The 26,074-nt window shown below is 33.5% G+C and overlaps 2 protein-coding genes across 9 annotated transcripts in view; one reads left to right on the forward strand and one right to left on the reverse strand.

Moving 5' to 3' along the window:
• Positions 1–39: 39 nt before the first annotated feature.
• LOC132705933 (serine--tRNA ligase, cytoplasmic) lies at positions 40–2,460 on the reverse strand. 2 transcript variants are annotated; one of them, XM_060676913.1, is made up of 5 exons: positions 2,333–2,460; positions 1,899–2,265; positions 1,594–1,843; positions 867–1,524; positions 40–810 (listed from the first exon to the last, which is right to left on the reverse strand). In XM_060676913.1, the coding sequence occupies exons 2-5, from the start codon at positions 2,217–2,219 to the stop codon at positions 534–536; spliced, it is 1,506 nt and encodes a 501-aa protein (XP_060532896.1). In that variant the 5' UTR covers positions 2,220–2,265; positions 2,333–2,460; the 3' UTR covers positions 40–533. The 2 variants fall into 2 exon arrangements, with proteins under 2 accessions (XP_060532896.1, XP_060532904.1); XM_060676921.1 differs by having other exon boundaries at positions 2,338–2,442.
• Positions 2,461–2,553: 93 nt separating this feature from the next.
• The window catches only part of LOC132698101 (CLIP-associating protein), a 53,269-nt gene continuing 29,748 nt past the window's right edge, over positions 2,554–26,074 (forward strand). For 6 of the 7 annotated variants that reach the window (XM_060663971.1, XM_060664005.1, XM_060663989.1 and 3 more), the window contains exons 1-4: positions 2,554–2,717; positions 3,192–3,389; positions 23,687–23,964; positions 25,171–25,427. In XM_060663971.1, the coding sequence (XP_060519954.1) occupies positions 3,198–3,389; positions 23,687–23,964; positions 25,171–25,427 (727 nt within the window). In that variant the 5' untranslated portion in view covers positions 2,554–2,717; positions 3,192–3,197. Of the gene's footprint in view, positions 2,718–3,187; positions 3,390–23,686; positions 23,965–25,170; positions 25,428–26,074 lie in introns of all 7 variants that reach the window. The other variant, XM_060663980.1, reaches the window with a different exon arrangement.

Here is a 26,074-nt window from a genome sequence, read left to right on the forward strand (position 1 = left end):
GTTATTCTAAAGTATGCAACTGGAGCTTCAGTTATTTGTAGGCATAGTTTATTTATGTATTTTAATTTTTCAACATATGAAATATATTTTATTCAGTATTCTGTTATGCGAAATGATTTAGTAGGTCTGATAAACAAATTGATCTAGACATTGGTGATTTGCAGAGTAATAAATGTAACAAAATCAGAGGCAGAAAAGAAAAATTATGTAAAATGTGGGTTTTACAGAATGGCTAAGGTTGAGAAACACAGTTTTAGAGGATGGAAAAATAGATCAGAATATGAAATAACTAAACTTACATAAACTCTAAACAAAAGGTCAATGAATGAATCAACTTTTCAGGTTTTTAAATGAGTTTAATAAATACATCAATATTTTGAATTGAAATATTGAGATAGAATAACAATTTAAATTAAAATTTTTCCTGAAAACTATTGACAAGAAATCTATGAGAAATTTAATTGTTAAATGTTCAGAATAATAAAAAAATAAATTAAGCGATTAAATGAAGTTTGATTCCCAAAAACATTTTCTTACTCTTCGCCTTCTCCCTTCCTTTTGGTTCCTTCTTTTTGCCTTTTAGACTTCTTGTTATCTTTTTCTAAATCTATTGGAGCTGGCTTAACAAATGGAATTTCTATAGAATATTCATCGGGCATGAATTCCTTTAGAACATCAGGAATTTTTATACCAGTTTCAGTTTGATGCACTTCCATTAATGCGCAGATGACTCTTGTTGTTGCACACATAGTTGCATTTAACATGTGAACATAGTCTGTAGCAGTGTTCATTTTTTTGGTTTGACCATACCTTTATAAGAGAGAAGTTTTTAAAACATAAAATATGACAAAAACTTTATGCATTACCTGACTAGCAATCTCCTAGCCTGATATTCAAGACAATTGCTACATGAAACTAACTCTCTAAATGCTCCAGACCCTGGAAACCATGCTTCCAGGTCCAACTTTTTAGCTGCAGCATTATTCAAAGCTCCTGATACTATGTTTACAATTCTATATGGAATGCCAAGTTCTTTGTAAAATTCTTCAGCATTAGAAATCATTTCTTTCATCATTTCCCATGATTTGTCATCAAATGGCGATGTTAAGCAAAATTGCTCAACTTTTTCAAACTGATGTACCCTAAAGATACCTCTGGTATCCCTTCCATGAGATCCAACCTCTTGTCGGAAACATGTTGACAATCCAGCATATTTAATTGGAAGCGCACTTTCGGGTATCCATTCATCTCTATGAAAAGCGGCAATAGGTTGTTCTGAAGTTGCAATTAAATATTTCTCTTCAATTTCTTTGTCTTCTGCGTTTTCACTGCCTTTCCCAATGACCTTGTACAATTCTTCATCAAACTGAGAAAGTTGTGCTACTTCCTGCATGATTTCCTTCCTCATAAAAAAAGGGGTATACAAAGGTTTGTAGCCTTTCTTTAGAAGTTTTCTCAAAGATAACTGAATTAAAGCCTGTTCCAGGAAGACTGCAGGCCCCGTCAAATAATAACCTCGTCCCCCTATAAATAGTAGTGAAACAAAGTTAAACATATTTTCTACATATTATTAAATATTATAAAATACAGTACCTGATACAGTAGCTCCCCTTTCACCATCCACTCCATCAATCATGCAAATTAAATCAACATGAGAGTACTTTTTGCGAACTTCACAATTACCAAATGTACGTTCGACTTTGTTGTTATCTTCGTTGTCATCAACCGGCACAGATTCATGAAGGTGATTTCCCACTTCCCTTAAAGCATTATTACGTTCCTTTTCAACAGTGAGCAACTCATTATCGTTTTTACTAACTTCCTGATCAATGAGACCTCTAACCTAAAATCAACAGTTCCAGCAACACACACTTAAAAACTTCTAGAGTATAAACAACCTTTTTGATTTGGTTGACTGTCAAGGTTTGTAACAAATCAAGTGTTAAATTTTCCAACTGGGAAACAACATCTTCTGGAATATCAACATCTACATCTCCAATGGGCTCTTTCTTCTTCATTTTTTCGCCAACAGTTTTACTACATACGTTCTTTAATTTATTCAAATTATCCGCTTTATGTCTTAATTGTCTCCAGATGATATCTTTCTCTATTACTGTATCCACTAATTGTACATCTTTATACCGTTTCCTCTGATTTTCTTTAATTTTTTCTGGTGTTCCTCCCTTATCGGCTCGAAACAAATCTAGATCTAACACCATTTCAAATATTTTCTTTAAAATCAATTTGGATGATGAAACTAATAACCTACAAATATTGTTAAGGTTAATGCCACATTGAACATTCTAGCGGTTGCCACCGTCCAATGACACACCATACCCCACAGTCCTGCCAACACTCGATTTCCTTCCTCTATATGATAATCGAATTTGCTGCTGTGGATAGAAAAATTTTTTTATATATCTCTATAATTTATTTTTATATTGGACTTGCCGGATTGTGGCGCACAGATATGCGAAGTTGCCCATAGCAGAACCATTTTAAAACTGGGTCGATAAAGAAGGACGTTTTTCAGGTAATGGTTCGTGTCCGGTATATCCATAGTTGTCAAGGAATATGGCTGAAGTAAATGTGTGAAAAAATAATTCATAATTGTCTAGAAACTGCTATCTTTCTAATTGTAAAGCAGATTACCCGTTTTTATTTTGTTTTAGTGTAAACTGTGTGTGTTAATGTTAATTATTTTCATTTGATATTTGGTAAGCCTTTATGATTCTTGTCGCTACCTTTCCGGTCGTTTAGTAAAGTTTTTTAGTAAGGTAGAAGAAGTTTAGCTTATTACAAACCATTTTTATACAAGCAAAATTTTTTGAGCTTTTTCATTTGCTTGTTTACATTTTATTAATGTTCAAGGACGCAAAAGGAGGCCATTGGATTGTTGGTAAATAACCAACAAGATTCCAGTTAATGAAATTTTTTAATATTATGCACGTCGTGTTTGAATATAATATATTTCTTTTTAATTAATTGTTAAAAAAAAAACACACACACACACACATGTGGATCCAGTTACCTGAACATTTATAAAAATTGAGTTTTTTTTTAAATGTTAATTGTATATTTCCTATAGGTGTGCTATATGAAAATAAATCAATTGTGCAAAGAATTTTAACATGTTTTTAATAATAATGAAAATGTTATTATTATATGGATATGTCTTTATTTTGAGAAAGGCCACCATGGCATATTCCTGCCCGCGCGATCTGGATGGGTTTGCAGCCCATTTGGGCAAACAAGATGCCAGATCGAGGCAGCAAATTGGTCAGGATCTTTTGAACTTCTTAGCTGAACCAGCCAATCCGATTACATGTCAGGATATTGGTGCATTCGTAGACGGACTTATTCCATGGATGCAAAGCAGCAACTTTAAGGTAAATTGAGTTTTTTTTTTCTGAATTATATTAATATTGTATTTGTAGTGTATTGTATACCATTAAGGGAAAACCCTGACTTAGTAGTTTGTCATATTTGTAGGTGTTTATTTGCTTTATGTATTTTTATAACAGCTAAGTGATATTTCAGTTCCATTCCTTCTAACCCATGCATATTTTATTCTTTTGCAAGATTTTAATAAAAAAATCTTTTATTAGGATAAAATGTACATTTGTGCAGACAACATAAATCTCTTATATAAAAACTTATCACCAAACATAAACATTTCTCTGCATCTTTGAGATTAAGCTTAAATGTTTAAATATATTTCAATTTTTATAAAAAAAAAATTGCACCAGCTGTCATATTTTTTCATCTGTCGAGTTATGGTTGAAACCTTATGTAAATCTGAAAGAATGTTCAATTTTTCATAGACAATGTACCTTTGTTTAGGTTAACTAAAAACGCTTTGTGATTTATTTGCATTTAAAAAGTTCAAGGTTTTTCTGATTTTTTTTTTGATACCTAAAAGATTAAAATGTAGGGGGGAGCAATAAAAACAGAATATTTACCAATAACAATTTTGGTAATGGTAATAATAAAACACTTTAAATCAAATGTTGGAATCGGAATGCATTTTAGAATACCCTCACTTAAATCTTTTTGAATGTTAAACAAATCTTTATTATTTGTATGGGTATTTGCTGCTTCTTGTATTTTCTGCCGTAACTACTGCAAGGAAGGAAACTTCTTCATTGTATATCAAATTCTTCCAGGGTGACCATATTGGGAGGTCCATAGGGTTTAAGTTTGGACTCCCTGTTGGCCAAACAAATTAATTCAATTCCACAAAACAAAATGTGCTGGCACCCCATCATGCATAAACCACTTTTTTTCTTTTAAGGCTAGTGGTAGATCTTCTAGGAGAAGATTAAATAATGTTAGTTAGATTGGCCAGCAATTCAAAAGGACCAACGTTAAAATTAGAAATTACACCAAACCAAATATATGGAGCATATGGATTTTCAAAATCCCACAAATGATTATTTTTTAAGAGCTAGAAATGAGTGTAAAGATAGCTTCGTCGGTACAAAATTTTATTAAGAAAGTTTGGGTTTTTGGTGCATATTTTCTAAAAATTGAGTAAATTGTAGGCGTAAATAGTAAATCTGGAAGCAATAACTGCTTTTCTGTAAATTTATGATTGGCTTATCCCGGGCGCCGCACTTAACCGACGAATATTCAAACCTGAATTTTCTGAAGTACAAATCCGAAAATACGAAAATATACGAAAATTCCGTCTTTTTTTTTCGACAGTGATGGTTTTTTGTTATTGGTATACCATTATGTCTTTTCTGTCGAAATGATCCTGTTTCACCTAAACCGTTGTACAGATTTCTAAAAAGTTTAAGATCAGGTTACCTCCGATTGGGGTGTAGTTAGTGTTGGAACTGGTGAATCGACCACAGTCGACTCACCACTTCTTAGTTGACCGATCAGCTGGCCACTTCTTAATTGAAAAATCAAAAAATAATGCGTTTGTCAGGTCCAATTTACTGATAACAAGGGTTTCCAATTGACCGGTCAAATGTTTTTGTGTCAATTGACCGGTCAATTCCCGGTCAATTGAACGAATCAATTTTGAAATTTATATTTATTGACCAGCTCTAACACTGCCTATAGCCCTCTTCAAGGAACAGCCTAATACGATACTAAGTGATTCGGGGAATCACAATAATAATATCGACTCCATTTGGTCCCCAGAACGACTCGACAGCGACGCAATGCACAATATAAACAAATAAATATAAATTTCGTGGTATTTTTAAAATTATTTCGGTTGATTGACAAAAAAAAATTGACCGGTAAAAAAAAACAATCATAGATACATGTAATAGATCTTCGGGATGTCGCAAGTCCACTTAAATTTGTTTGAGCAAAAACCCAAATCATGTGACGCATCATATGAGAAAATACTAATCACAATTTAATCACACTTAAATTTGACAAATGCTGAGACAACCATACATAGACTAATTAACATCATAGATTGAGTACATTGTACAATGTTGATTCGAACTTTTTTTTAATTATCATTACCAAAATTGTTAAATTTTTATTTTTTATTGCTTCCGTTACCTTCTCATTATTTAAGTATTTATAAAAAAAATCGGAAAAAAATACTTGAACTTTTTAAATGCAAATAAATAACCCAAAAATCGACAGTGTTAGTCGGCCTACTAAATCTTTTCTGTTAAACCTTTCTCAATTAATGAGAACATTTAGAATAAAATTTAAACATTCAACGCCCTGTATCTCTAAAACAGCGACATTTGTAGGAGGCATATTGAGCTCCATCATCATATTTTGGTGCTGAGTGAGAGATTACACATTTTTGGCCATGCCTTTCTTAAGGGATGGCCGCGGTAAAATTGGCGGAAATACACATTCTTAAATGAAACACATCTACCTACCATTATTGTCACCCTTTTTTGTTTATAATTAACCTGTTAAAACTAACAAATTTAGATATTCTGATAATAAAGAAGATATCACTGGAAAGGTTTAAAAATAAAACTATAATTTGCTATAGCCAAGGGAACCATGTAAGTGATGTGGAATTGCCTATTAAACGACACCGCGTTAGGCTACTTACTGCAAAATCATTACGTGACATTAATTTTCAAATAGTCGATAAACCGTTAATAAATTCTTAACAGTAATTAACTATTATTATGTTTATTTCGCGGTTCACTTTTACGTCATCGCCGCAAAAAGGCGACGTCGATAACGTTAAGATTGTCGCTAATTGCTATTCCCACTAATAGTATGGTCTGTCTCAAAGTATATCGTTGAACCGTCGTTATTGCAAGACAGAGCATCAGGGACGTGCTTTTAATTTATTTTAACGATATAAATAAGAATATTGTATTATGTGTGTTTAGGAATAATAAAATCAGATTGGTATTAATAGAAAACACGTTGACACATCTTTAGATGCCCATCCATTCACTGGATGTTAGCGAAATCTCTCTTTGTCTGTTGCGGTGTTTGCTCTCCTATAGTCTTTAGACCCGTCCATTGTCTGATGTTTCTCGCCCATGACTTCTTCATTTGCCACTCGTATCGGTCCAGGGTATTTTTAAGAGACGTCTGTCTATATATCCACGTATCCACGGTGTCACTAAATATATACAAATTTTTGAATAATAACATAAATAAGTACGTTTTTATATCTAATTCTGTTTCAATCTTAGAGTCGCCATTAAGATTCATTACAATGGGCTCCATGTTAATATTTTGTTCCAACAATTCTATAAGCGGGAACTAATATTAGGAATGGGACTAACTAGAGTGGGGAGAAATTGTTAGAGGATTCTAGATTGTCCAACGTACGACAGATAAACCAAGGTTGGGAAAATTAGGGTTGTATATCTGACACTTGCGCACCATAATTGTCGTCTTATAAGTATTTTAAAAAAATAACACCAAAAACACACTAAAACCGTCTCACAGCACAAAAAACAATAACACAAACCAAGCGAAATACACCGATGTTGTTTTCCTATAAAGCGGTGACAGCGTCTCTAGTGCGTACTATGATATACCAAATGCTGTAGCGGTGTTGCGCGATATACGGCTTTAAATTCTTACGGATAAGAGCTTATATGCATTTGCCATTTCTGAAGCAGCCGTTCGTTATGAAAGAAGAACATCCAAAATAACAAATAGCATGAAATATACAAATATCAAAAGACAAAATGTTAAAAGCAAAATAAAATCCAAAAGAGTTTCAATTTTGTTGGAACTGGAATTGATAATTATAGACCTGGCAAACGCGTCCAATAAGGCATTTCGAATGGAATTTAGACTTGGTCTCGCAAATGTTCTATGGCGCTGAATATACAATGATATGGAGGAAGACGTAAAATTGGGTACATATACTTGCTACTTTAATAGCATTATAAATTTGCCCTTTCTTGTCACTGGATTCAAAATAAAGGTCACGTTGTACTAATATTCTTGAATTTTACTTTTTTTGCTTGACTATTTTGGTGCTTTTATAGCAGGTGGTGATAACTTGCGTTATACATTACCATGACACTATTATCCGGAATATTGTATAAAAGATAATTTTGAAGCTAGTTTTCAAAAAGTTCAGTAATTGTATCTTCCTGAGAGCCCAAGCTAGAGTCCTTAATATTTTTCGCAAACAACAGCAAATTTAAAGGTGCTTTTGTCTGACAGTTCTTAATGTTGTGTGTTCTATCTATTATTCTTCTATATATTATATATTATACATTTGTTTTCGAATTTATACTTTTTATTTCCTGGTTCTCTTATTTAAATCCCATTTTACAAATAATTAGAGGGTGGTACGGTTTTTCAAGTTTACTTTTTGGTTATCTTTATCTTGTTCAATATTACCCAGACAGAGGGATTGAAAATCACATTACCGTTTTTGTCAATAGGCAGGTTTCATCTATGTTGTTCCTTACCTATGGCTAAATTGTTGGTTGTTGAGTTTACCCAGCAAAAATAGATATGAAGGTCGTAATTACTTTTGGGAGAGAGTCCATCAAAAGCCAAGACAATCTACTTTGAGACACACCATCCTACCTTGGCTTCCAGGCGGGTAAAATGAAACGGTTCATTTTCAATAACCTATTTGTGGATTTCCTGAATGGTATAATACCCGTTTTTCTTTAAAACTATTTATGGGTTTAAATTCTAGTTCAGCGGTTAATTAAAATTTTTTGCGACCCATTTGATTAGTTGCTGTTCGTGATTTTTATCGAGAAATATGTTATACTCACCAGCGTTAATTTGTATGGTAGACCATTTTTTTTCACGGACGAAATGTATTAAAAATTGCATTACAACATTTTTCAATATTTAAATTATTAATTTTATTATTTTCAATTAATTAATTATTATCATTAATCATATTTCAATCGATTTGTAACAATTCAATCATAATTAAAATTAGAAAATTAAAACAATACCTTAAACTCAAAAAACACTAATCATATCAGGTAAATATAGAAGAGTTGTCTAAAATATAGTTTTTGGGAATTATTATTATTAAAATTGTCTGCTTATTAATGACTCGATTTAAGACGATAATATTTCTGCGAATATTAGCTCTAATTTGATAGTTACGGGTAATTTGTGCTTGTCTAGAAGAATGTGCATGTACTCAAGATAAACAATGTACTGACACTAAAAATATCTGTATTAATTCAGTAACGCAGTAGAGACAATTTATTATTATTATTAGAATCCCACGCCTTTTCAAGAAGGATCACCAAAAACAACTACAGTGTTGTTCCGCATAGAAAATCAGGGGCACGTCTAAATTTTCTAATTCATTTATGTATCAATTAACTAATAGAGGCCCTATCACAGTTTCCTGTCGTATACCCATTTTAACAAAGCTTTGGCCGCTAAATAAAGTATATTTTCGTAAATTTAATATCGTATTTTAGCTATTCTGAACACGTTCAGTTTTAGCGAAAAAATTTTTTTTGAAGGTGGTATAAGAAAGTTATTGCGTTACAGGTTATTTAACATGTAAAGGATGTATAACAGCCGTTACTGCGAGCTCATTTTAATGATCCAAAGAAATTCATCCGGCGTTTGTCGTTTCCCACGTTGAATCTCTGTAAAGTTTATCGTCATGTTTCATATTTATGATTTCTAATGAATTTTACTCAGCTGTCCTAAAATTTGGGTCGACTTCAAAGTTAATTTTCTCACGAACTATTGACTGGATTTGGATATGTCTTTTTGTTTATTGTAGCTTAAATCTTCAAGAAACGATGTTATGAAAAGCATTGTTAGTGTTAAAACAAAACAATTTTCTACTCAATCTTTAATATTTGCAAAAAAACCTTACGTGATACAAATAAATGCATATAATTTTTGAAATCTGCTTACCAAAGTTATATAAAATCAGTTTTCAAAATAAAAACATCCGTCTAAAAGGTTAATTCTGTAGAACTGTGCAATTAAATGATCTACAACGGTGTAGTTATATCAAAAAGTCCGAAATTATTAGATATTTCGGACATTGCCTACACTGTGGTATGACAATCTTAAGTTTGCCAAATGTGTAGCAGAGAATCTCCGAAATAACCTGCCGCATTATTATTATACTGTTAATATTCTTTGTTGTACAAATATAAGGCCCAGTTTGCTATAGAAGAAAAATAAATCAATTTGTAATAATAATTTATTGTTCGTATTGTTTATGTATGTCACTTTCTACCAAAAAATAGTGATTTAAGGATATATTGGAAATCATCATCAGGGCAAGTCTGCATATCTATAATATCGACTTGTCCTCTCGAATTTACTTCTCGGAATAGCAGTCGTTTTACGGTTATTGCTTTTTTTGGATGCTTTTTCTTCTTGTGAAAGGCTCTGAGTAAAGCATATTGTAGTAACATATTTGTTACTTAGTGCGTTAATCATAATATCTCTTCCAGCATGACCACATTCCTTCTGAGCATCATCTAGCACTTCAAACAATTCTTCATTGGGCACAAAGTATTTCACTTCAGTAACTTGCTCAGACAATGCCCCCAACAAGTAACACATCGTAACGTTTAAGATGTCGGTATTGATGTTGTTTTTTTGGCAACTTTCTTGGTTGTTTCAACTTCTTTAATTAATGAATCACTCTTTTCTATCGTTGGAATGTAAAATGAAGGTATTGGTTTTTGCATACTCTTTAATTTCTTTAAAAATCTTCATTTAATTTTTCTTTCATATAATTTCTTCATGTGCTTTTCTGTAGCTTCAAATGAATAGCAATCAGTTATTTCGGATTTAGTGTGTAATGCTCCTTTAATAGTTCGATATTCTATTGCGTAATTTGGTTTTCATAATATTTATAGCAGAAAATAACCTTTCCACGGCGGCGCTGCTATGTGGTAGGCACAAAAGCATTTTTACCAATTCATACAATGTAGGGAATGTTTGAGATTCGTCTCCATTTCTTAATTCTTGTACATGTTCCCAAAAGTCGATAATATCGGGAGTTTTGTTTTGGTCGAAAGAAAAATCGACATTTCTTAACATTCGCCATTCTCTATCCAGTTTCGTTATATTATTTGGACAAATCTTTGGGAAGAAATAATGTAAATCTGCAATGGAAGGGAATTTCTTTTTTTATTTCAGGATCCAGAATTGCTTTAGGATTTAGCATCTTCAGACATTTTAATGCTTGACGGTCTTTGTCGTCAAAGGGAAACCTTTTTAATATCTGTTTTGCAGCCTCTATATAAAACTTACACTTCAAGTAGAAATTTTTCAGCTGTTCTTCCTCTAGTTCTCCTATTTCTCTCTTTCTTCTGATCAAATTTGGCACCATTCCATCAACGTATATATGTTGCATCGGTAAATGTTTCTGCTCACTCGAGAAGTCAAGGTTTAATATTTTAGTTTCTTTTGCGTGTAAAATATTTTGTGCTTCATTTTTTTCTTGTTCAGTGAGATTCAAATATTCAGCTTGTACAAAGCATTCCAAGATCGTTGTGTATGATGCGGTCAGTATTTTGTCGTATAGTAAATATAATTTCGGAGTCTCGGATTGCATTTCTTTATTGAGATCGGTAACGCAAATTTCAAAAACTCCAGGTACAATTCAGTTGTCGGTTCGAGAGCCTTGGAGAGAATTGATTACGCAGAAAGTAATCTATCTACATGAACTGCAGCTTGAAAATACAATTTGATAGCTGGTAATTGTTCTGGAAGCCTATTTCCTACCTCAATAAGCGACAACCATCTGGTTTGGCTAGGGTGGAGTAATTTGTGTGGTTTAATATTTCTGAATGCTTGAAATGTTTTGAAATCTTCAATACATTTTGGAGAATTTTGTACAGGATTATATACGTCTCTACAGAAATCTTCCACGCCCCTTGGCAATTTCTCACATGCGTATGATGCGCATAGGTTAAAAGAATGACAAATGCACTTCATAGTAAAAAGGTGAGGTATGTCATTTTTAAACAAAGTGACCAATGAATGTTTATCTCCAAACATAACGTTAGCGCCATCAGAAGCAAAGCCTATCATATTTGATTTGTAAGGAATATTTTTTTCAACAAAATATTCTACTATTTTGCCATACAACGCTGTTGCTGTACCATCTACGATTGGTATTAAAGTCAGAAATCTATCTTCAACGCTGAAATCTAATTTTACTATTCTAGCGACAAGCGCTAAATGTTTTATCGTAGATTTATCTGTGCTTTCGTCAACAAGTAATGCAAAGCAATTGTTCTGTAACATCTGTATTATATTTTCTTCAGCTGTCTGCCCAGTTACATTAACAGTAATAGCTCTAGCTTTTGTGCGGTTTATAGATAATTGTTCAGCAATTTTCGAATCTGGACATACAGCGCAAATCAATTTATTCAAATGAGATGCTATGTTAAAAGACAGATTATGCTCAGCAATAAAGCAGACCATTTTTACTTCACCCGCTTTAGCTGCAATTTTCGTATCTTGTGAATTGGAAGCTGAGGTAAACATTGATGTCAGTTTTTGTTGTTTTTGTAACTTCAAACTATTCTTCGCGTGTTTGGTTGAATCTTTGTGTCGTACAGTTCGTGTATACCACATTTTCTGACGCAATTACACGCAGAACAAAAGAAATAAGTCTCAACTTTAGTGCTTATTCTTTAACCAGCCTTTGAACCTATCATCTTTTAACCACGAATTTACGAATTTCTGTTCATATTTCACATTTTTCTTCTTAGGAGGACTTTTTCCAGTCGATGAATCTCTACTCATTTTATCAAAAACTTTGTAATTATTATTTTCTCAAAATAGACGCCGCAATTCAAAGAAACTGTTCAAGGTGTTGTGACGTGTGACTATAAAACAATACCTACGCTACGCAATACAACAGACGTGTAGCTGTTATTCGTAAATAGGGATTTCCCCGTGCATAAAAATATAAAGAAGATACTGCCATCTAGTATCAATGCATTTTATTACGTAGTGGTTTGTCATTGCGTTTTATTGCGTAGTGGTTATCAAAAAATGTTTGCATAGTATATATTATATATAGTATATAGTATAGCATAGTATTAGGGGGCGCTGAACGCGAAAAACAGTAGAAAATAGGAATGAAACAGAAAACATGGTCATCAATGTGAAAACAGCAAATCTACTGTTAAAACAGTAGGGGTGGTAACGCTGATACAGAATGAAAATTCAGTGAAGTCGCTCCCTGCCGCGATTATGTGAACACTAAACGACAAGTTTCGAGCGTCCGCAATCAGGATATCAGATTATTTTGGAGTTTGCCTGATACACATTTGGCAAACCTAAGATTGTCGTACCACAGTGTGGGCAATGTCTGTAATATGTAATAATTTCGGACTTTGCCTAAAGTGGCCCGGCAATGCGGACTTTGCCTAGGCAACCGTAGGTATGAGTGCATAACGGGCTTTGCCGGTAACATATATATACAATTACGAATATACCTTTATAACCGATTATCTCTCTCTCTCTGTAAACATTTCTTCGGGTTCGATTAAAGGTATTAAATGTATTGAAGGACGGTGTCCAACCTTCTGCACGGTGTATTACGTCAATATTGGCACCTCGTCTTGAAGCAGCCGAAGTTGCTGTATGACGTTTGCTTTGACCGGAAAAGACTTTGGTGTCAATTCCACCTAACTTTAGGACCAGTTTTAGTCAGCGACTTATGGTCTGCGAAGATGCGTGGTAAAACGTTTTTTTATGCGTTAATAGTAAATGTACATGATTTTTGAGATAGCTCGAAGTTTTCTCTAAGTAGACGTCTATGTTCCCTGCCACTAGGGAAAGTTTCCCAGTTAGTGGGTGGCTGGTCCTGAAAGGGGATAGCATTAGATTGAAATTAGGTTTAAAAAAGATGGGATTTTCTGGCAACAGTTTTTTAAAAATAGGGCACCACGGTTGTGAAGGCCAATTTGGTACAACTACAATGCCAAGCGCTTTTTCTTGAATAGGTTTATAAAACACTTGAGTATCGCAAGAAAAAGGTGGGAAGGCGTAAAGTAATATTTGTTCCACCGAACAGTAAAAGCCAGGAAATATACTTTTTACGCTTGTTGCTTATTCGTGAAGCGAATAGATCTATTTTTTTTAGTATTTTTTTAAAGCGATTCCATTTAGTTCGTATTCGACATCGATTGATAATGATTTAGACTCTTTGATATTTTATGCTACCTCTTCGATTGATACAAGATATTGCCGCGCGATTATCGGTTCTGAGCAAAATGCTAATATTATTTTCATTTTTCGTCAATAACGTTAATGTATAGTAGTAGGCTGGTATTATTTGCAAAAAGTTGATGTGAATCCACCACTAAGAGAGAAGGTTTATTAGTATACCAGGGGTCTTCATTCTGAGATTATAATTTTGACATTTGTTGTGAATTATTGATTATTTGATTCTTTCCAAATCTTTCAAGTGAGCGAAGTTAAATTTGGTAGTAGCACATGAAGGTACTAATTTCCCATTGTATTAATTTACTTGTACAAACGTTCTAACTTACAGTGCTTTTTCCTTTTAAATTGCTGAATTTCTACCAATATATTGAGAATTTTTTCTTTTGGTAATGTGATGTTTATATTTGAGGAGTTTTAATGAGAAGCCCAAGAGGGTTATAGATTGTTGAGACTCTAAAACACTTTTGTATTTTCTGTACACAGAGAGCGCATTGTGAATATTTGTCATTATTTGGCACGCTTCGCCCAATATGTTTGAATTAGTTGCTTGTTCTGTCAATTGTAATTTTTGACCAATTACTGCCCCGATTGCGCTAAGACCATGAGCTAACTGTGACTGCAGATTTGAAATGAATTTTTTTGTTTATTTTGAAGGAATGAGGGAAAGACGATTTTCGGGAGGTTTGAATTTTTTAGTTATTTCATTTTTTTGTGTGCTAATGAAGCCATTTTTTAAGTTGAAGTCGGCTTCATCCGCTTGTTGCCTGTTGTCCTCCTTGACTGTGAGTACTTCCATTTCCGAAGAAGAGAACTCAGATAGTAAAATAAGATTCAAATAAGTAAATGGACATGTAAATACTTGAAAAGTTGTTGAATGAGTTCGAATGTTCCCCGGGAGTGCCATCGAAATCGCCCGATTTGCTCTCTTCCATAATTACTCAGTTTTACCGACGAACCTACAATTTATTTTGTTTGGCTACTAAAATCACTTGTAGTTCAAAGACTGGTGTCCCGGCTACCGGTTTGGCGGAAATTCTTTTTCTTTCAGGTCTATGCTTGACTTCTCTTGTGCTTGGTTGTTTTCGAAAATGTTATTTAAGTCTTTTCTCCGAACAACTGTTCATCCGTTTTTAATGTTTTGGCTATTTGGCGCGATCGGGGTGTAGATATGGTCATATTTCGTGGGTCCGTTGTGAACTTTAAAGTTTTTATTTGGCATTTAGATTTGTTTAAGTCCATAAATCAAATCGTCTAGAGGATGCTTAATTTTCTAAGAAAGGAAGTAACTGACTTATGTAGTTTAAAAAAATGGATGGAGCTATATTTAACCGCATTCGCAGTTATTAAGTTTTTTTTTAAGTTTTTTTAATTTCCAAATGAATCTATTATATTAGCTATAGGTGTAGATAATTGTTTTGGCTTTCTATGCACCTGTTGGCCTAAGAGTGCTGTCAGTTGCGATGGTTGTCTGATAGGAATGTTGCATTAACTCTTATTTTACCGAAATTTTGGAGAACTGTGAGCTTCTGAGTGTTTTACATTGATAATACTATAGCGTCGAAGCAAGCAACAGATTTTCAGTTTTATGTTTCAAGGCCGGCCCTTATGTATGCTTCACCGAGCTACAAAACGCCTCACTTCATCGGGCGTCAAAATGCAGCGATAAAAAGTCTGCGTATTTTTTACGTAGCAGTTCTCATTTGCGTTGCGCATCGTTTTCCTTCAAGCGACTTGAGGCGTCTAGTTGTCGGTGGGCGTTTCCACGCGACAAAATACGCGTGTAGAAGACAGTGATAATTTTAGTTTGGACTAAATAGACACGTGAGGAAGTATCCGCAAAAACAATGACGCGCATGAACGACAGGAAAGTTGCACGACTAATATTATTAGTTAGGGAATATGAAGAGACATGTGACATGAGCAACAAAAATTATAGCAATCAGTTGACGAGGGCCAACAAGTGTTCCCAACATGTACGGCATTTTCTTTAATCCTAGAACAAATGGTTAGTTAGTTAGTTAGGTTAGGGTGACGCGTATATGAGAACATGTAGACTTTGCTCTTTGCAGAAGGAAATGAGATATACAGAAAATTTGAAAATTTCGAATTAAACTAATGTTGGTTTGGGCAATTCGGCTAAAATATTTTCAAGATGACGGCACACGCTGATATATCGGAAGTGGATGTCACCTTTATTTTAAATGGAATACCCAATACTTGAGTGTCCTGAAATTAGTACGCTAAACTCAACAGCTTATTGTACGTCCGAAGTTTCTCTCTTCCAGATAATTTTTTTTTATATTAAAACCATAAAACCATCCGTTTGCTAGGTTTAAATGGCCGGACTTATTGCGGGGGCGGCGCATGAAATGCGGCAAAAATGCAAAAAAATATAAGCGGATAAAGTGGTGGTGTCTTCGCTTGTCGCACGACAAGCGAGCGACGGGAGAAATGCACCTGATTTTTATTTTGGCCCTGCCTCACGGATGCAAATAGATTTAGTATTTTTAGTTATTTGTCGGTCAGTTACATCGGCGAATCTTTGCTAATTGCTTGAGCAGCTAAACAAAAATAAAGAGATATAAGTGCCTACCTACGAGAACGGGCCATTTCACAAATGTTTCGACAAAAATGCACATATTTTGCGAAAGGCCTTTGAATTATCATATATAGGTAAGCCACGGTTGTGACCTTTATTTTATTTAATATTTCGTTTTCGAAAATCGTGGTATTGCCGCTTTAAAAAAAATTATGTGTGATATTTTGCGTAACGACAAAGTGTAATAGCAGTTCATTATTTACGCAAAATCTGTACCGGGCCTATTAAGAACATTTTTAAAGCACCCGTTCATTAAACAAATATAATTGTACCCCTTCTATTTCACTGTTCTATGACCGTGTACATTATCTAAAATTATATCGTCATGGCTTTTGACAACAATCATCCACTAGGTGGGGTGTTTTAAAAATGTGTTTATTTACACCCTGTGTAGTGATACCCAGAAAATCAAAACAAGACATTAAGACAAAAGTAGAATCAGTCATAAAAATAATGTGAATTTGGTGTATAGCCAATCAACTATCTGATTGCTCTCCAATAAAAATATAAGAAACACCAGTCTATAGATATTTTAAAATTAATATATTTTGGGCCTTGTACAATCTGCTATCTCTTAGGGCGTAATGCTTTGGGAAGTTCTTAAAAAAAAATTGTATTCTACAAAAAAGGCCATAAGATCAATGGCCTGCATAAGCTCAAACTATTGTAGAGATTATTTTAAAAAATACAATGTATTGACTTTTCTCTCTCTATATATCCATTCGTTGATAATGTTCACAAAAAAGTATAACAAATATCATTAAGAGATGCAAAACGCATGAATATAACATTAGGAATAAACATGTGTACCACCTACCGTTTTCGAGACTATATGTTGGACAGCAAGATCCAAATTATATTAGTATAAAATACCAAAATAAATTACTTGAAATAAATTGCGGCTGTACAACATACCTCGTAAAAAAATGTTAAAACAATTTTTTTTGTGCAAAATAAGTTCTACTATTCAGTGGAAGAATTTTCTAAAAATGAAATATAAAATAATGTTTAATATGTACATTTCTTAACTTGCTGCTTTTTGATTATTTTTTGCTATTTTATATGTGTCCCTGTGTAACATTTTGCGTGTAATTTTTTTTGGATATGTTGTCGTTCAGGGGAATTAATAAATAGAAAATCCGATGACAGTGTATATCAATAATTACCTAAATAAGTACGTTGTTCAAAATTTAATACTGTTTTACTCTCAGAGTCGTTATAAAGGTTAATTACAATGGGCTGGCTCTATGTTATTTTGTACGCAAATGTAAAGATCTTCACTTTTTAAAATGTGATGTCCTGGATTTTTCCAGCTCTCAAAAAGTATATTATTACATTACATTTGGAAATAAATTTATTACATTCCCACGGAAAGTAGGAGTAACATTTTCTGCTCTCACATTTGATTTTGCTTGGTGCTTGAAATTTTTGAAATTTTGAAAATTACAATGATATGGAGGAAGACGTAAAACAGTATGCCCCACCTGTTCAACTAAACTATGACTAACATATAATATTTTAATAGCAAAAGTGTCCCTTTGTTGTAATTGAATTCAAAATAAGTATTATTAAATAATAAAGAATAAATACTTTTTGAACTTTATGAATTTGGTGTTTTTTGTGGCAGGCGGCTGTGAAAGCTTGCGTTATCCATTACTATGACACTGTCGTCCGGAATATTTTTTAAAAGATAATTTTGAAACTAGTTTTATTCTGCACTCGTATCTTCGTGATAGTCCAAGCTTAATATTCTTCGCAAACAACAGCAAGTTTTGAATAAATCCCCTTTCTGATCCAGCGTGACTTATGACGATGCGATGTCCTTTATTTGAATGTGATTTTGTCAGTCAGTTCAATCCATCCTTTTTACCGCAAGGGTCCGTCAAAACCCAAGATGATTAGAAATAAAAAAACAACGTCGTCTACTAAGATTTTAAAACTCAAACTTTGGTTTTCACATAAATTAAATGATCCGCGCGAGGACAAATTTTCGCATTTAATATCGCGTTCAAGCTGCATAAATTGATCCTTGACAATTTTCACGGTTCGAAAGATTGTTGCGTGTACCTACGTATTTGTTTATTGTTAATTTGCATAATCGGCCGATCTCGAAAATAAAATAGGCCACGCGAATCGGACCGCCTACATATCTTTATTGGATTAATTATAGATTAATTGGATTTGGACGAGTTGCTTTTTTTTTCTTCGATTATTGGTATCGCGCGTTTTTCCTGCAGTTTTACCCCCCGGTTAATCGTCGCCGATCCAATTAAAATCTCCGGTAATCCACTTTGATGCAATTTCAGTCCGTCGGTCGATTTCGAATTTCAAAAATTCGCTACAAACTGCCTTTAGGAAATTAGTGCTTACTATCGATCTCTCGAAAAGTAGGCTCTTAATTGTTGTCGGACGAGAGGTGGGTCGCAAAGTCATTTTAAGGGCGTTCAAATAAAGTGATTTCTAAAAAAACGCTACAGATCAAGCTGCAAACGTACAACATAAATCATTCATGAAATTGCTGTGGTTGTGATGCAAGTATAGGCATTTCTGCAAGGGAAAGAATAATTCATGCGTGTGGAATAATATTAAAATATTTTTCTACTCCCGTCTGTAAAATGCCTAATTATCCACCCATCTAGCCTGCGAGAAGCGTCAGTTTAGTTTCCCACGGATCTGAGCCACTTCGGACGATTCCGGAATTTTGCCGCACTGGTTTGGTTTGGTTGTTTTCGGAGATTTTGGATTTTGGAGTTTGAATTTTGACGTTTGTCAATCAATTATGAAAGTTAAATAAACAACATAACGTTCTAAAATTGTGTTTATTCCGTTGTTTCGTTATTTAGTCCACATATCCAATAATACATCTCTCTCTGTCTAACGTACACAGTTAAAAAGGGGCAACAATAGCAGAATCGGAACTATAAACGAAAAGGTTTAATGGCAACTAGTAAATATTTTGTTTGAATGGTACGAAATTAGTAATCCGATAATTTGATATTATTTTTAATTTGTTAAATTTTGATTTTTTTGTGACGATCCGGGTCGGGGATCGGGAACTTCATAAGCAAAGAATAAAGACGGTCATAAAAACGGTCGTAACACTCTCCAGTCAGTCCTTCCAATCTAACATTTTTTAAATCTAACAATAACAATATTTTAAGTGGTTATATTAAACAACACACACAACCCACATTTGGAGATAATGCATAGATAGATAATTCGCGAATTTTTCGGTTGGTGGCGCTTTTCAACGTAAACAAACGTCAGTTTTAGTTACAATCTCAATGTTTACATGCATTTATGCATTATTAAAAGCAAAACATGTAAATTAAATTGAGTGTACTGAAGGAACTTAGAGGACAATTTTTTCTACCCATCATAAGAGCAATTTGTTTTGTCTTTAGATGTGAAACGGCTAAGCTTTTCCATTAATGTTGAACTTCCAGACGAATCCACAACAGCACTGAATCACGAACTATACAAAACGAACTAGGGTTTTAACATAAAAAATACAACTCATACATATGAAAACAATGCAACCATTGTCAGTTTTACTTGCAATCTATAATATGTTTTTCCGTCAGAGGTCTCGTTAAATTGTAAAATCATCAATACTAAGCACAAATCACAAAACAAGAAAATAAGTTCACCCGCCTATGTAACACGTCTTACTTCATAAATACTTATGAAATGACACTTCCGAATTAACCCGCCGAGTTCATTACGAACTGTATAGTACCGCTGCATTTTTGCTAGTAGTTTTTCTAATGGGAATATTTAATAAAAACTTTTCATTTTCATAAAGTCACTTTTCTCACAAAAGCAGGCGTAGTACAAGACGCATGTGAAATCGACGTTAAAAACATTGGCGTAAGCGGCACATTAACAAAAGACATTTCTAACAAACCACATCGCTATTGAGTTAGTTTTCTAATTTAACTACCTGAATACACTGAATATTTTGTTTATAATATGTCGGTAAAAAATCCCGGCGATGTCCCGAAACATTGTCTCAGCCCGCCAAGATGTTTGTATCACTTTTCACAATAATTTCACTCTACAAATATATTCATCCCAATTTAGATCGAAATCGAAACACAATCTGTATATACCTAACAAATTATTTACTTATGATTTATGGTGAATGGATTTAAATGCTTGAAATCTTTTTTAAATAATAAAACTGAGCTAGTAAAACTCTGGGATGGAATTAATTATATTTCAGAATCTAGGGCGGTTTTGTTAGGTTGCTTGTTAGGTCTTCTTTTTTTTTCATTTTTTTGCGGGTAGTTACCTATCTCTTGCCGCTAAGGATGCCTTTTCTGCTTCTGATACCAAAAATTTTGAAGGATCGCTTACTGCAACGCCGAATGCCAATAAAACAGAGTTACTGGTGTTTTTTTGTAAGGGCTTGAATAACAGCTTTTTAATCAGGTAATAAGTTCGTAATGGTATTGTAGTTACACTTCTATAGGAGTTTGTTTTCATTCTCACCTAACTTAAACAAAAACTCTCTGGCTATTGCGTTTATATTATTTTCTATGCATTTATGCCTGACCTATAGCATTGTATGTTGGGGTAGCTCATCACTAGTGTTGGGCCATGGTCAATTGACCACTTAGAATAATGTTTTATAACCTCGTTATTGACCACTTAGAACTTAGAATGTTTTATAACCTCGTTATTTTTTTTGTCGCCTACTATTTTTTATTTTTAACTGTATATGGAATGCTTAAACTATTACTAATGCCATGAGTCAGTTGAAATTTTCAATATATGTAATCAATTAAAACCTAATTTTCATAGGAAAGTTCCTAGTAATAAATGGTCCATGCCTATGAAACTTAAATCATTTGCCATTTTCGCATCCATGCCTTTCCAAGAAGAATCGCGTGTCGTTCGCATATTTACGTCGATCTTTAAAAATAAAAAAGTTACAACCATTGAAAATGTTATCATGATAAATTCAATGTAATCCTTTGAATGTTTGCATATTCCTGCATGAATTGCGGATTAACTAGTGCAAATGACATATAGCTTATAACTTAGCTATTAGCCGCTCATTTTAAATAACCTATATAGTTCAGTTGCATGGTTTTACTGCTGTGCTACTTTAAATATTTCTTGCAAGGAATAAATTAAGTAACCAGCTCGGCCATTAAACGGACTAGTTAATAAAATTAACTGGGTTATTTTTGTCTCCCGCCTTTCTTAATAATTAAAGTCGTATTTTGTTTTATTTTGTTTTGTTGGTGCTATAATTTTAATCGAGGCGAAGTTTTTTGACCTTATTATCATTTTACGTGACAGTGATACTTGATAGGAGAATACTAAGTTTGCATATTAATTTATAAAACATTAACAAATAGGGCATCCTTAAATCCTAACTTAAATCATATTTGTTCTTGCTGCCGATCATTTTATTTTATTTTCACTGTTATAGTTTTTGACGTATTAAATAGTTACTTGTATTAGTTGATAAATTTAACTAAGTACAGTGTGTCACAACTTGCATCGTAGAAATTCGCACGCAATATTGACATTATTTAACGAATGTATTATGTACTGTTAATATCTTTAAAATTTTTGGTTGGGTTTACTTTTCTTTTATACTTTCTTTCCTTCCACATTGCGGTTGACTCTAAACTCTAATCTTAATTGGTTTCTTGAAAAAGTCATTTATTATTATTATTTTTTGAATCCCTCATAAAGAAGCATAATTTTTGATTTTTCGGTAGTAGAGCTACAACTAAAAGAGAGACCGCATAAGTGATTCATGAAATTGATGTTGTGCAAACCTATAGCTACTAAATATAAAGAGGTCGTACCTATGCTGATAATACAGGAATTTTCGAATCCAGAATGAAAAATATTGGGACGGGACATTTAATATGCGCATACGCGTTTATTTGAAGTCTCACTTTCGCCCAATAAGGAGTAGTACCGCTCAACAACCAGCATGGCTGCTGACAGTTTCTCAATTGGACATGTTTTGTTTTAAATGTAGCATTTTTTCAGCAATATTTTCTCAAAATGTGTCCAAATCTAGTTAAATGTTTTGGGAAAACGAGTTCGTGTGTGAAGATCGCTGTTCAGGAAGAAAATGGTGCAAAATGCAGATTACTGGATGAAAGTTAGAGACAAATGCGGAAGATCGTTCCTAATTTTACGAAAAAAGATAGACTCCCGAGGGACACCAATTTTGATTGAAGTAGGGTCACTTGACCACTTACAAGAGACTAGATCATTATATTGCCTCAATACAAACGCTTTGGAAGGAAAGATATATCTGATAAATGGAAATTTCTTGAGTCATCAAATTGGTAAAAATTGTGGTCATTGGTCTCATGTAAAGATTATCTCCTTTAATCCCAGGAGTACTTGGATAAAGGATAGTTTAATGAGTATTTCAGGAACTGTAGGTAGACAGACTACACTTTTTGACAATTTTAAGGCACAGTTCGACCATAGTCAAAAACCAATTGAAAAATATAGTAAAAAATATCGAAGCCTTTTGAATGGAGCTAAAATGACTGCTAATGATGCTCATATATTAGGTAATAAGCAGAAAGCTATTTGGCAGTTTATAAAAAACAATAAACCCTCTGTCAGATCCATTTCTACTTGCCATCAACGCGCTTCAGTAAATTTAAAAAGAATTGCGATTTCCTTCCCTACCACACTCTGATGATCTGATCCTATGTTACAATACTAGAACTCAAAAGGTAAGAGATGGTCAGTAATAATTTTATCGGAATAGTGGTCATGATCCACAGGTGTGCATTGTGTGCTCAGTGTATGTTCTTCTACTGATTTTATTTTTTGGTGTTATTCATTGTTAAAATCGAGGTCAAAAACTTCCTTACATTTCTACGTTGTCACACATTTCTTATAAACCATATCGCGATTGTTCAAAAAAGAACTATTTGTTATTTTATGGGCAATGTTTAACAAAATGTTGGGGTATAAAAATATTATTCTATGTATAATGTATCGGTTATAAACCAATGTCCATCACTGGAATTATTGTCTCAGCTCTTCAGGAATCTTTAAGATGGAAACAAATGCCATCTCCTTTGATTTATATGCCTTATATGTGTTCAACAAATATAATGTTCCAACTTGCAAAACCTAGTGGAATCTTTCCGACAACCTCTATTAGCGGTTCCCATGGAATTAGCAGCTTTCTCAAGGTTTGCTGAGAACCATCTTGTCTCACGTACCCAGACGCAGATTCAGCAATCTAGGGTTAAATCCCTAAAATACGGGATTGCGCCATAACGTACGAAGATTTGTGTCACAGACTTCCCGAAGTTAAGTTCATCTCGTTAAACCGGCAACACACGTGTGTTGCCCTTCGTTTTAATTGTGCTTCGTTGTTAATCTTTAAGAAGTTGTCGGGAAAACTTTGTGAAATAAATAAAAAGTGTTTATTAAATTATTAATATTTGGTATTTCTTACAGGTCGCCAGCATCGGAATAGAAGTTTTGACTTATTTGGCCGATAGGTTAGGAACCGACTTTAGACCGTATTTGCAGACGGTACTGCCAAACATAGTTGATAGATTGGGAGATGCCAAAGACACGGTGCGTGAAAAGTCGCAACTACTTATATTGAAGTTGCTCGAAAGGAACGTTTTAACGCCCCAAACCCTTTTCGAAAAATTACAACCCGGATTTACTCACAAAAATTCCAAAATTCGTGAGGAAGTTTTGAGATGTTTAGTCAATACGTTAAACGAGTAAGTTCGTTTTATGTCTTGGGGTATACTTTATCTTAAAGTATTATCATCTTGGCTTTTGATGTCAATGAAATAACTTTGCGACTGCAATGGAACACCGGACTAGTCACATTGACGGACATAGCATGGGCGGCGGACTCAAAGGTGTTTTAAAAAATATCATTATATATTTTTTCATTTTTCATTTTATTAAATATAATAAAATCACGTTAGTACTAATAAAAATTATCTATAATAAATTTACCGCAGTCATAATTAAGATTAATTGCAATTCTTAAAACGTCCTGTACTCTGTTTTTTCAACTCTGAACAGGTATATTATTAATTAATATTTTTATTGAATTTAACTTTATAAAGTGGGAGTAACATTTTCTGCTCTCATATTTGATTTTACTTGGAGCCGCAAATGTTCTGTGCATATACATGACATGGAGGAAGACGTAAAATATTTTGCCCCATCAACTAAACTATCACACACATATTGTTTTTTTTTTATAATTTAACACTTCCAACAGTTGTTCTCGTAATTGGGTTGAAAATAAATTTCGTTTTGTAACAAATATTCTTGAATTTCCGTTTTTCTACTTGCTGAATTTGTTGCTGTTTATATCATCCATTACAAAGACATTGTTAATACTATTAATGTTCTGGATTCCTCCAGCAGTTTGGAATTAATTGCTCTTGTGATTCACCTTGAATTATGATAATGCGTTTTCCTTTATTTGAAGATGCTTTGTCTTACAGTGTGTACTGGAATCAATCCGTCTATTGGATACTACGTGTGTATCGAACCAATTTCCCATTCCCAAATAAGTTTGAAGGGTGACACGGCTAATAATTATATTCTTTTTATGTTCTACTTTCCTTTTCAGATGGTAAGATTGAAAACCAATACGTTTTTTTTTTCATTTAATAATATGTTGTTGACAGGATACTGACCTTTTTGTAAATTTAATTTTATCGTTTGTGTTGTAAGATTTTCTACAATTCATTCATAAAAAGCTTTTTTGAATCGCACGGTAAAATGGGTTATTCAATACTGTCACTGATCTAAGTCAATGGCGATATCTATCTGACGTCCCTGTTTTGTCCCTTACCTATGAATAAATTATTGGCTATTAAAATGGAGAGTACGTTAAAAGAAAAGAGGATATACTTTGAGGTGCACTATAACATTTGCTTTTTTCTACGGTTCGTTGTTTACAGGCACGGAGCACATTCGCTGACGTTAAACAAGTTCATTCCAGATGTAGTAAAACTGTTGTCGGATCCGACAGCATCCGTCCGAGAAACAGCATTTAATACTTTAGTCGATTTGTACAAACATGTAGGCGAAAAGTTAAGGGCTGATCTGGAAAGGCGCAACTTGGTACCACAGAGTAAACGGCAATTGTTAGCGGCCAGATTTGACGAGGCCAAAAATAGCGGCAAGCTTTTACCAACCGCGTCGAAGTGTATCGAATGTAAGAAATTATTTTTATTGATGACAAATTTACATACAGTATTAGTCTCTTAATGCTAAAGTATTTTACAGTAACTTATACATACAAAAAATATTTGTTGAATAAGGATAATGTAAAACAGCAGAATTGCTGGGAACATAGGGCACCACAGAATATACAGACTTTCAATAAAATACAACCCAACACAGTCAAATTTGTTACCTTCTCAACATCACATACCATTCGTTAAGGAACTCATTGTTTAATATCGTTAAATGTCCATATTACTCTAGCCAATGGATTATGCAGTGCTTTACGTGTTCTTATGTTTGTAATATTATTATTGTACATAAAATTTAAATTGATGAAATTTATTTTTAGTCCTGTGTTACATTAATGATTGCAATATCGAATTTTATATTTGTTTACAGCATTCCAATTGAAATAAATTTCGTTTTGTAACAAATATTCTTGAATTTCCGTTTTTGTATTTGATGTATTTGGTGCATTTTAGGATAGGTGGCTGTGATAGCTTGTGTTATTACTACAATGACACCATTTTCCAAAATATTTTTAAACGATAATTTTGAAAATAATATTCAAAAAGTTACTTACTATATTAGAAATGTCAGTGTACTTGGACTTCTGCAGAGTTGAGGGTGCTTACT

This window comes from Cylas formicarius, unplaced genomic scaffold, assembly GCF_029955315.1.
Source record: "Cylas formicarius isolate icCylForm1 unplaced genomic scaffold, icCylForm1.1 PGA_scaffold_10__41_contigs__length_53128322, whole genome shotgun sequence".
Taxonomy (NCBI): Eukaryota; Metazoa; Arthropoda; class Insecta; order Coleoptera; family Brentidae; genus Cylas; species Cylas formicarius.

Excerpts from the sequence above, each read along its gene's own strand:
- LOC132705933 (XM_060676913.1), bottom strand. The coding sequence starts at position 2,219 with ATGGTGTTAGATCTAGATTTGTTTCGAGCCGATAAGGGAGGAACACCA. Across the intron at positions 1,525-1,593 it reads AAGGGGAGCTACTGTATCAG|GGGGACGAGGTTATTATTTG; the intron begins GTACTGTATTTT and ends TACTATTTATAG. Across the intron at positions 811-866 it reads GCTAGGAGATTGCTAGTCAG|GTATGGTCAAACCAAAAAAA; the intron begins GTAATGCATAAA and ends TCTCTTATAAAG.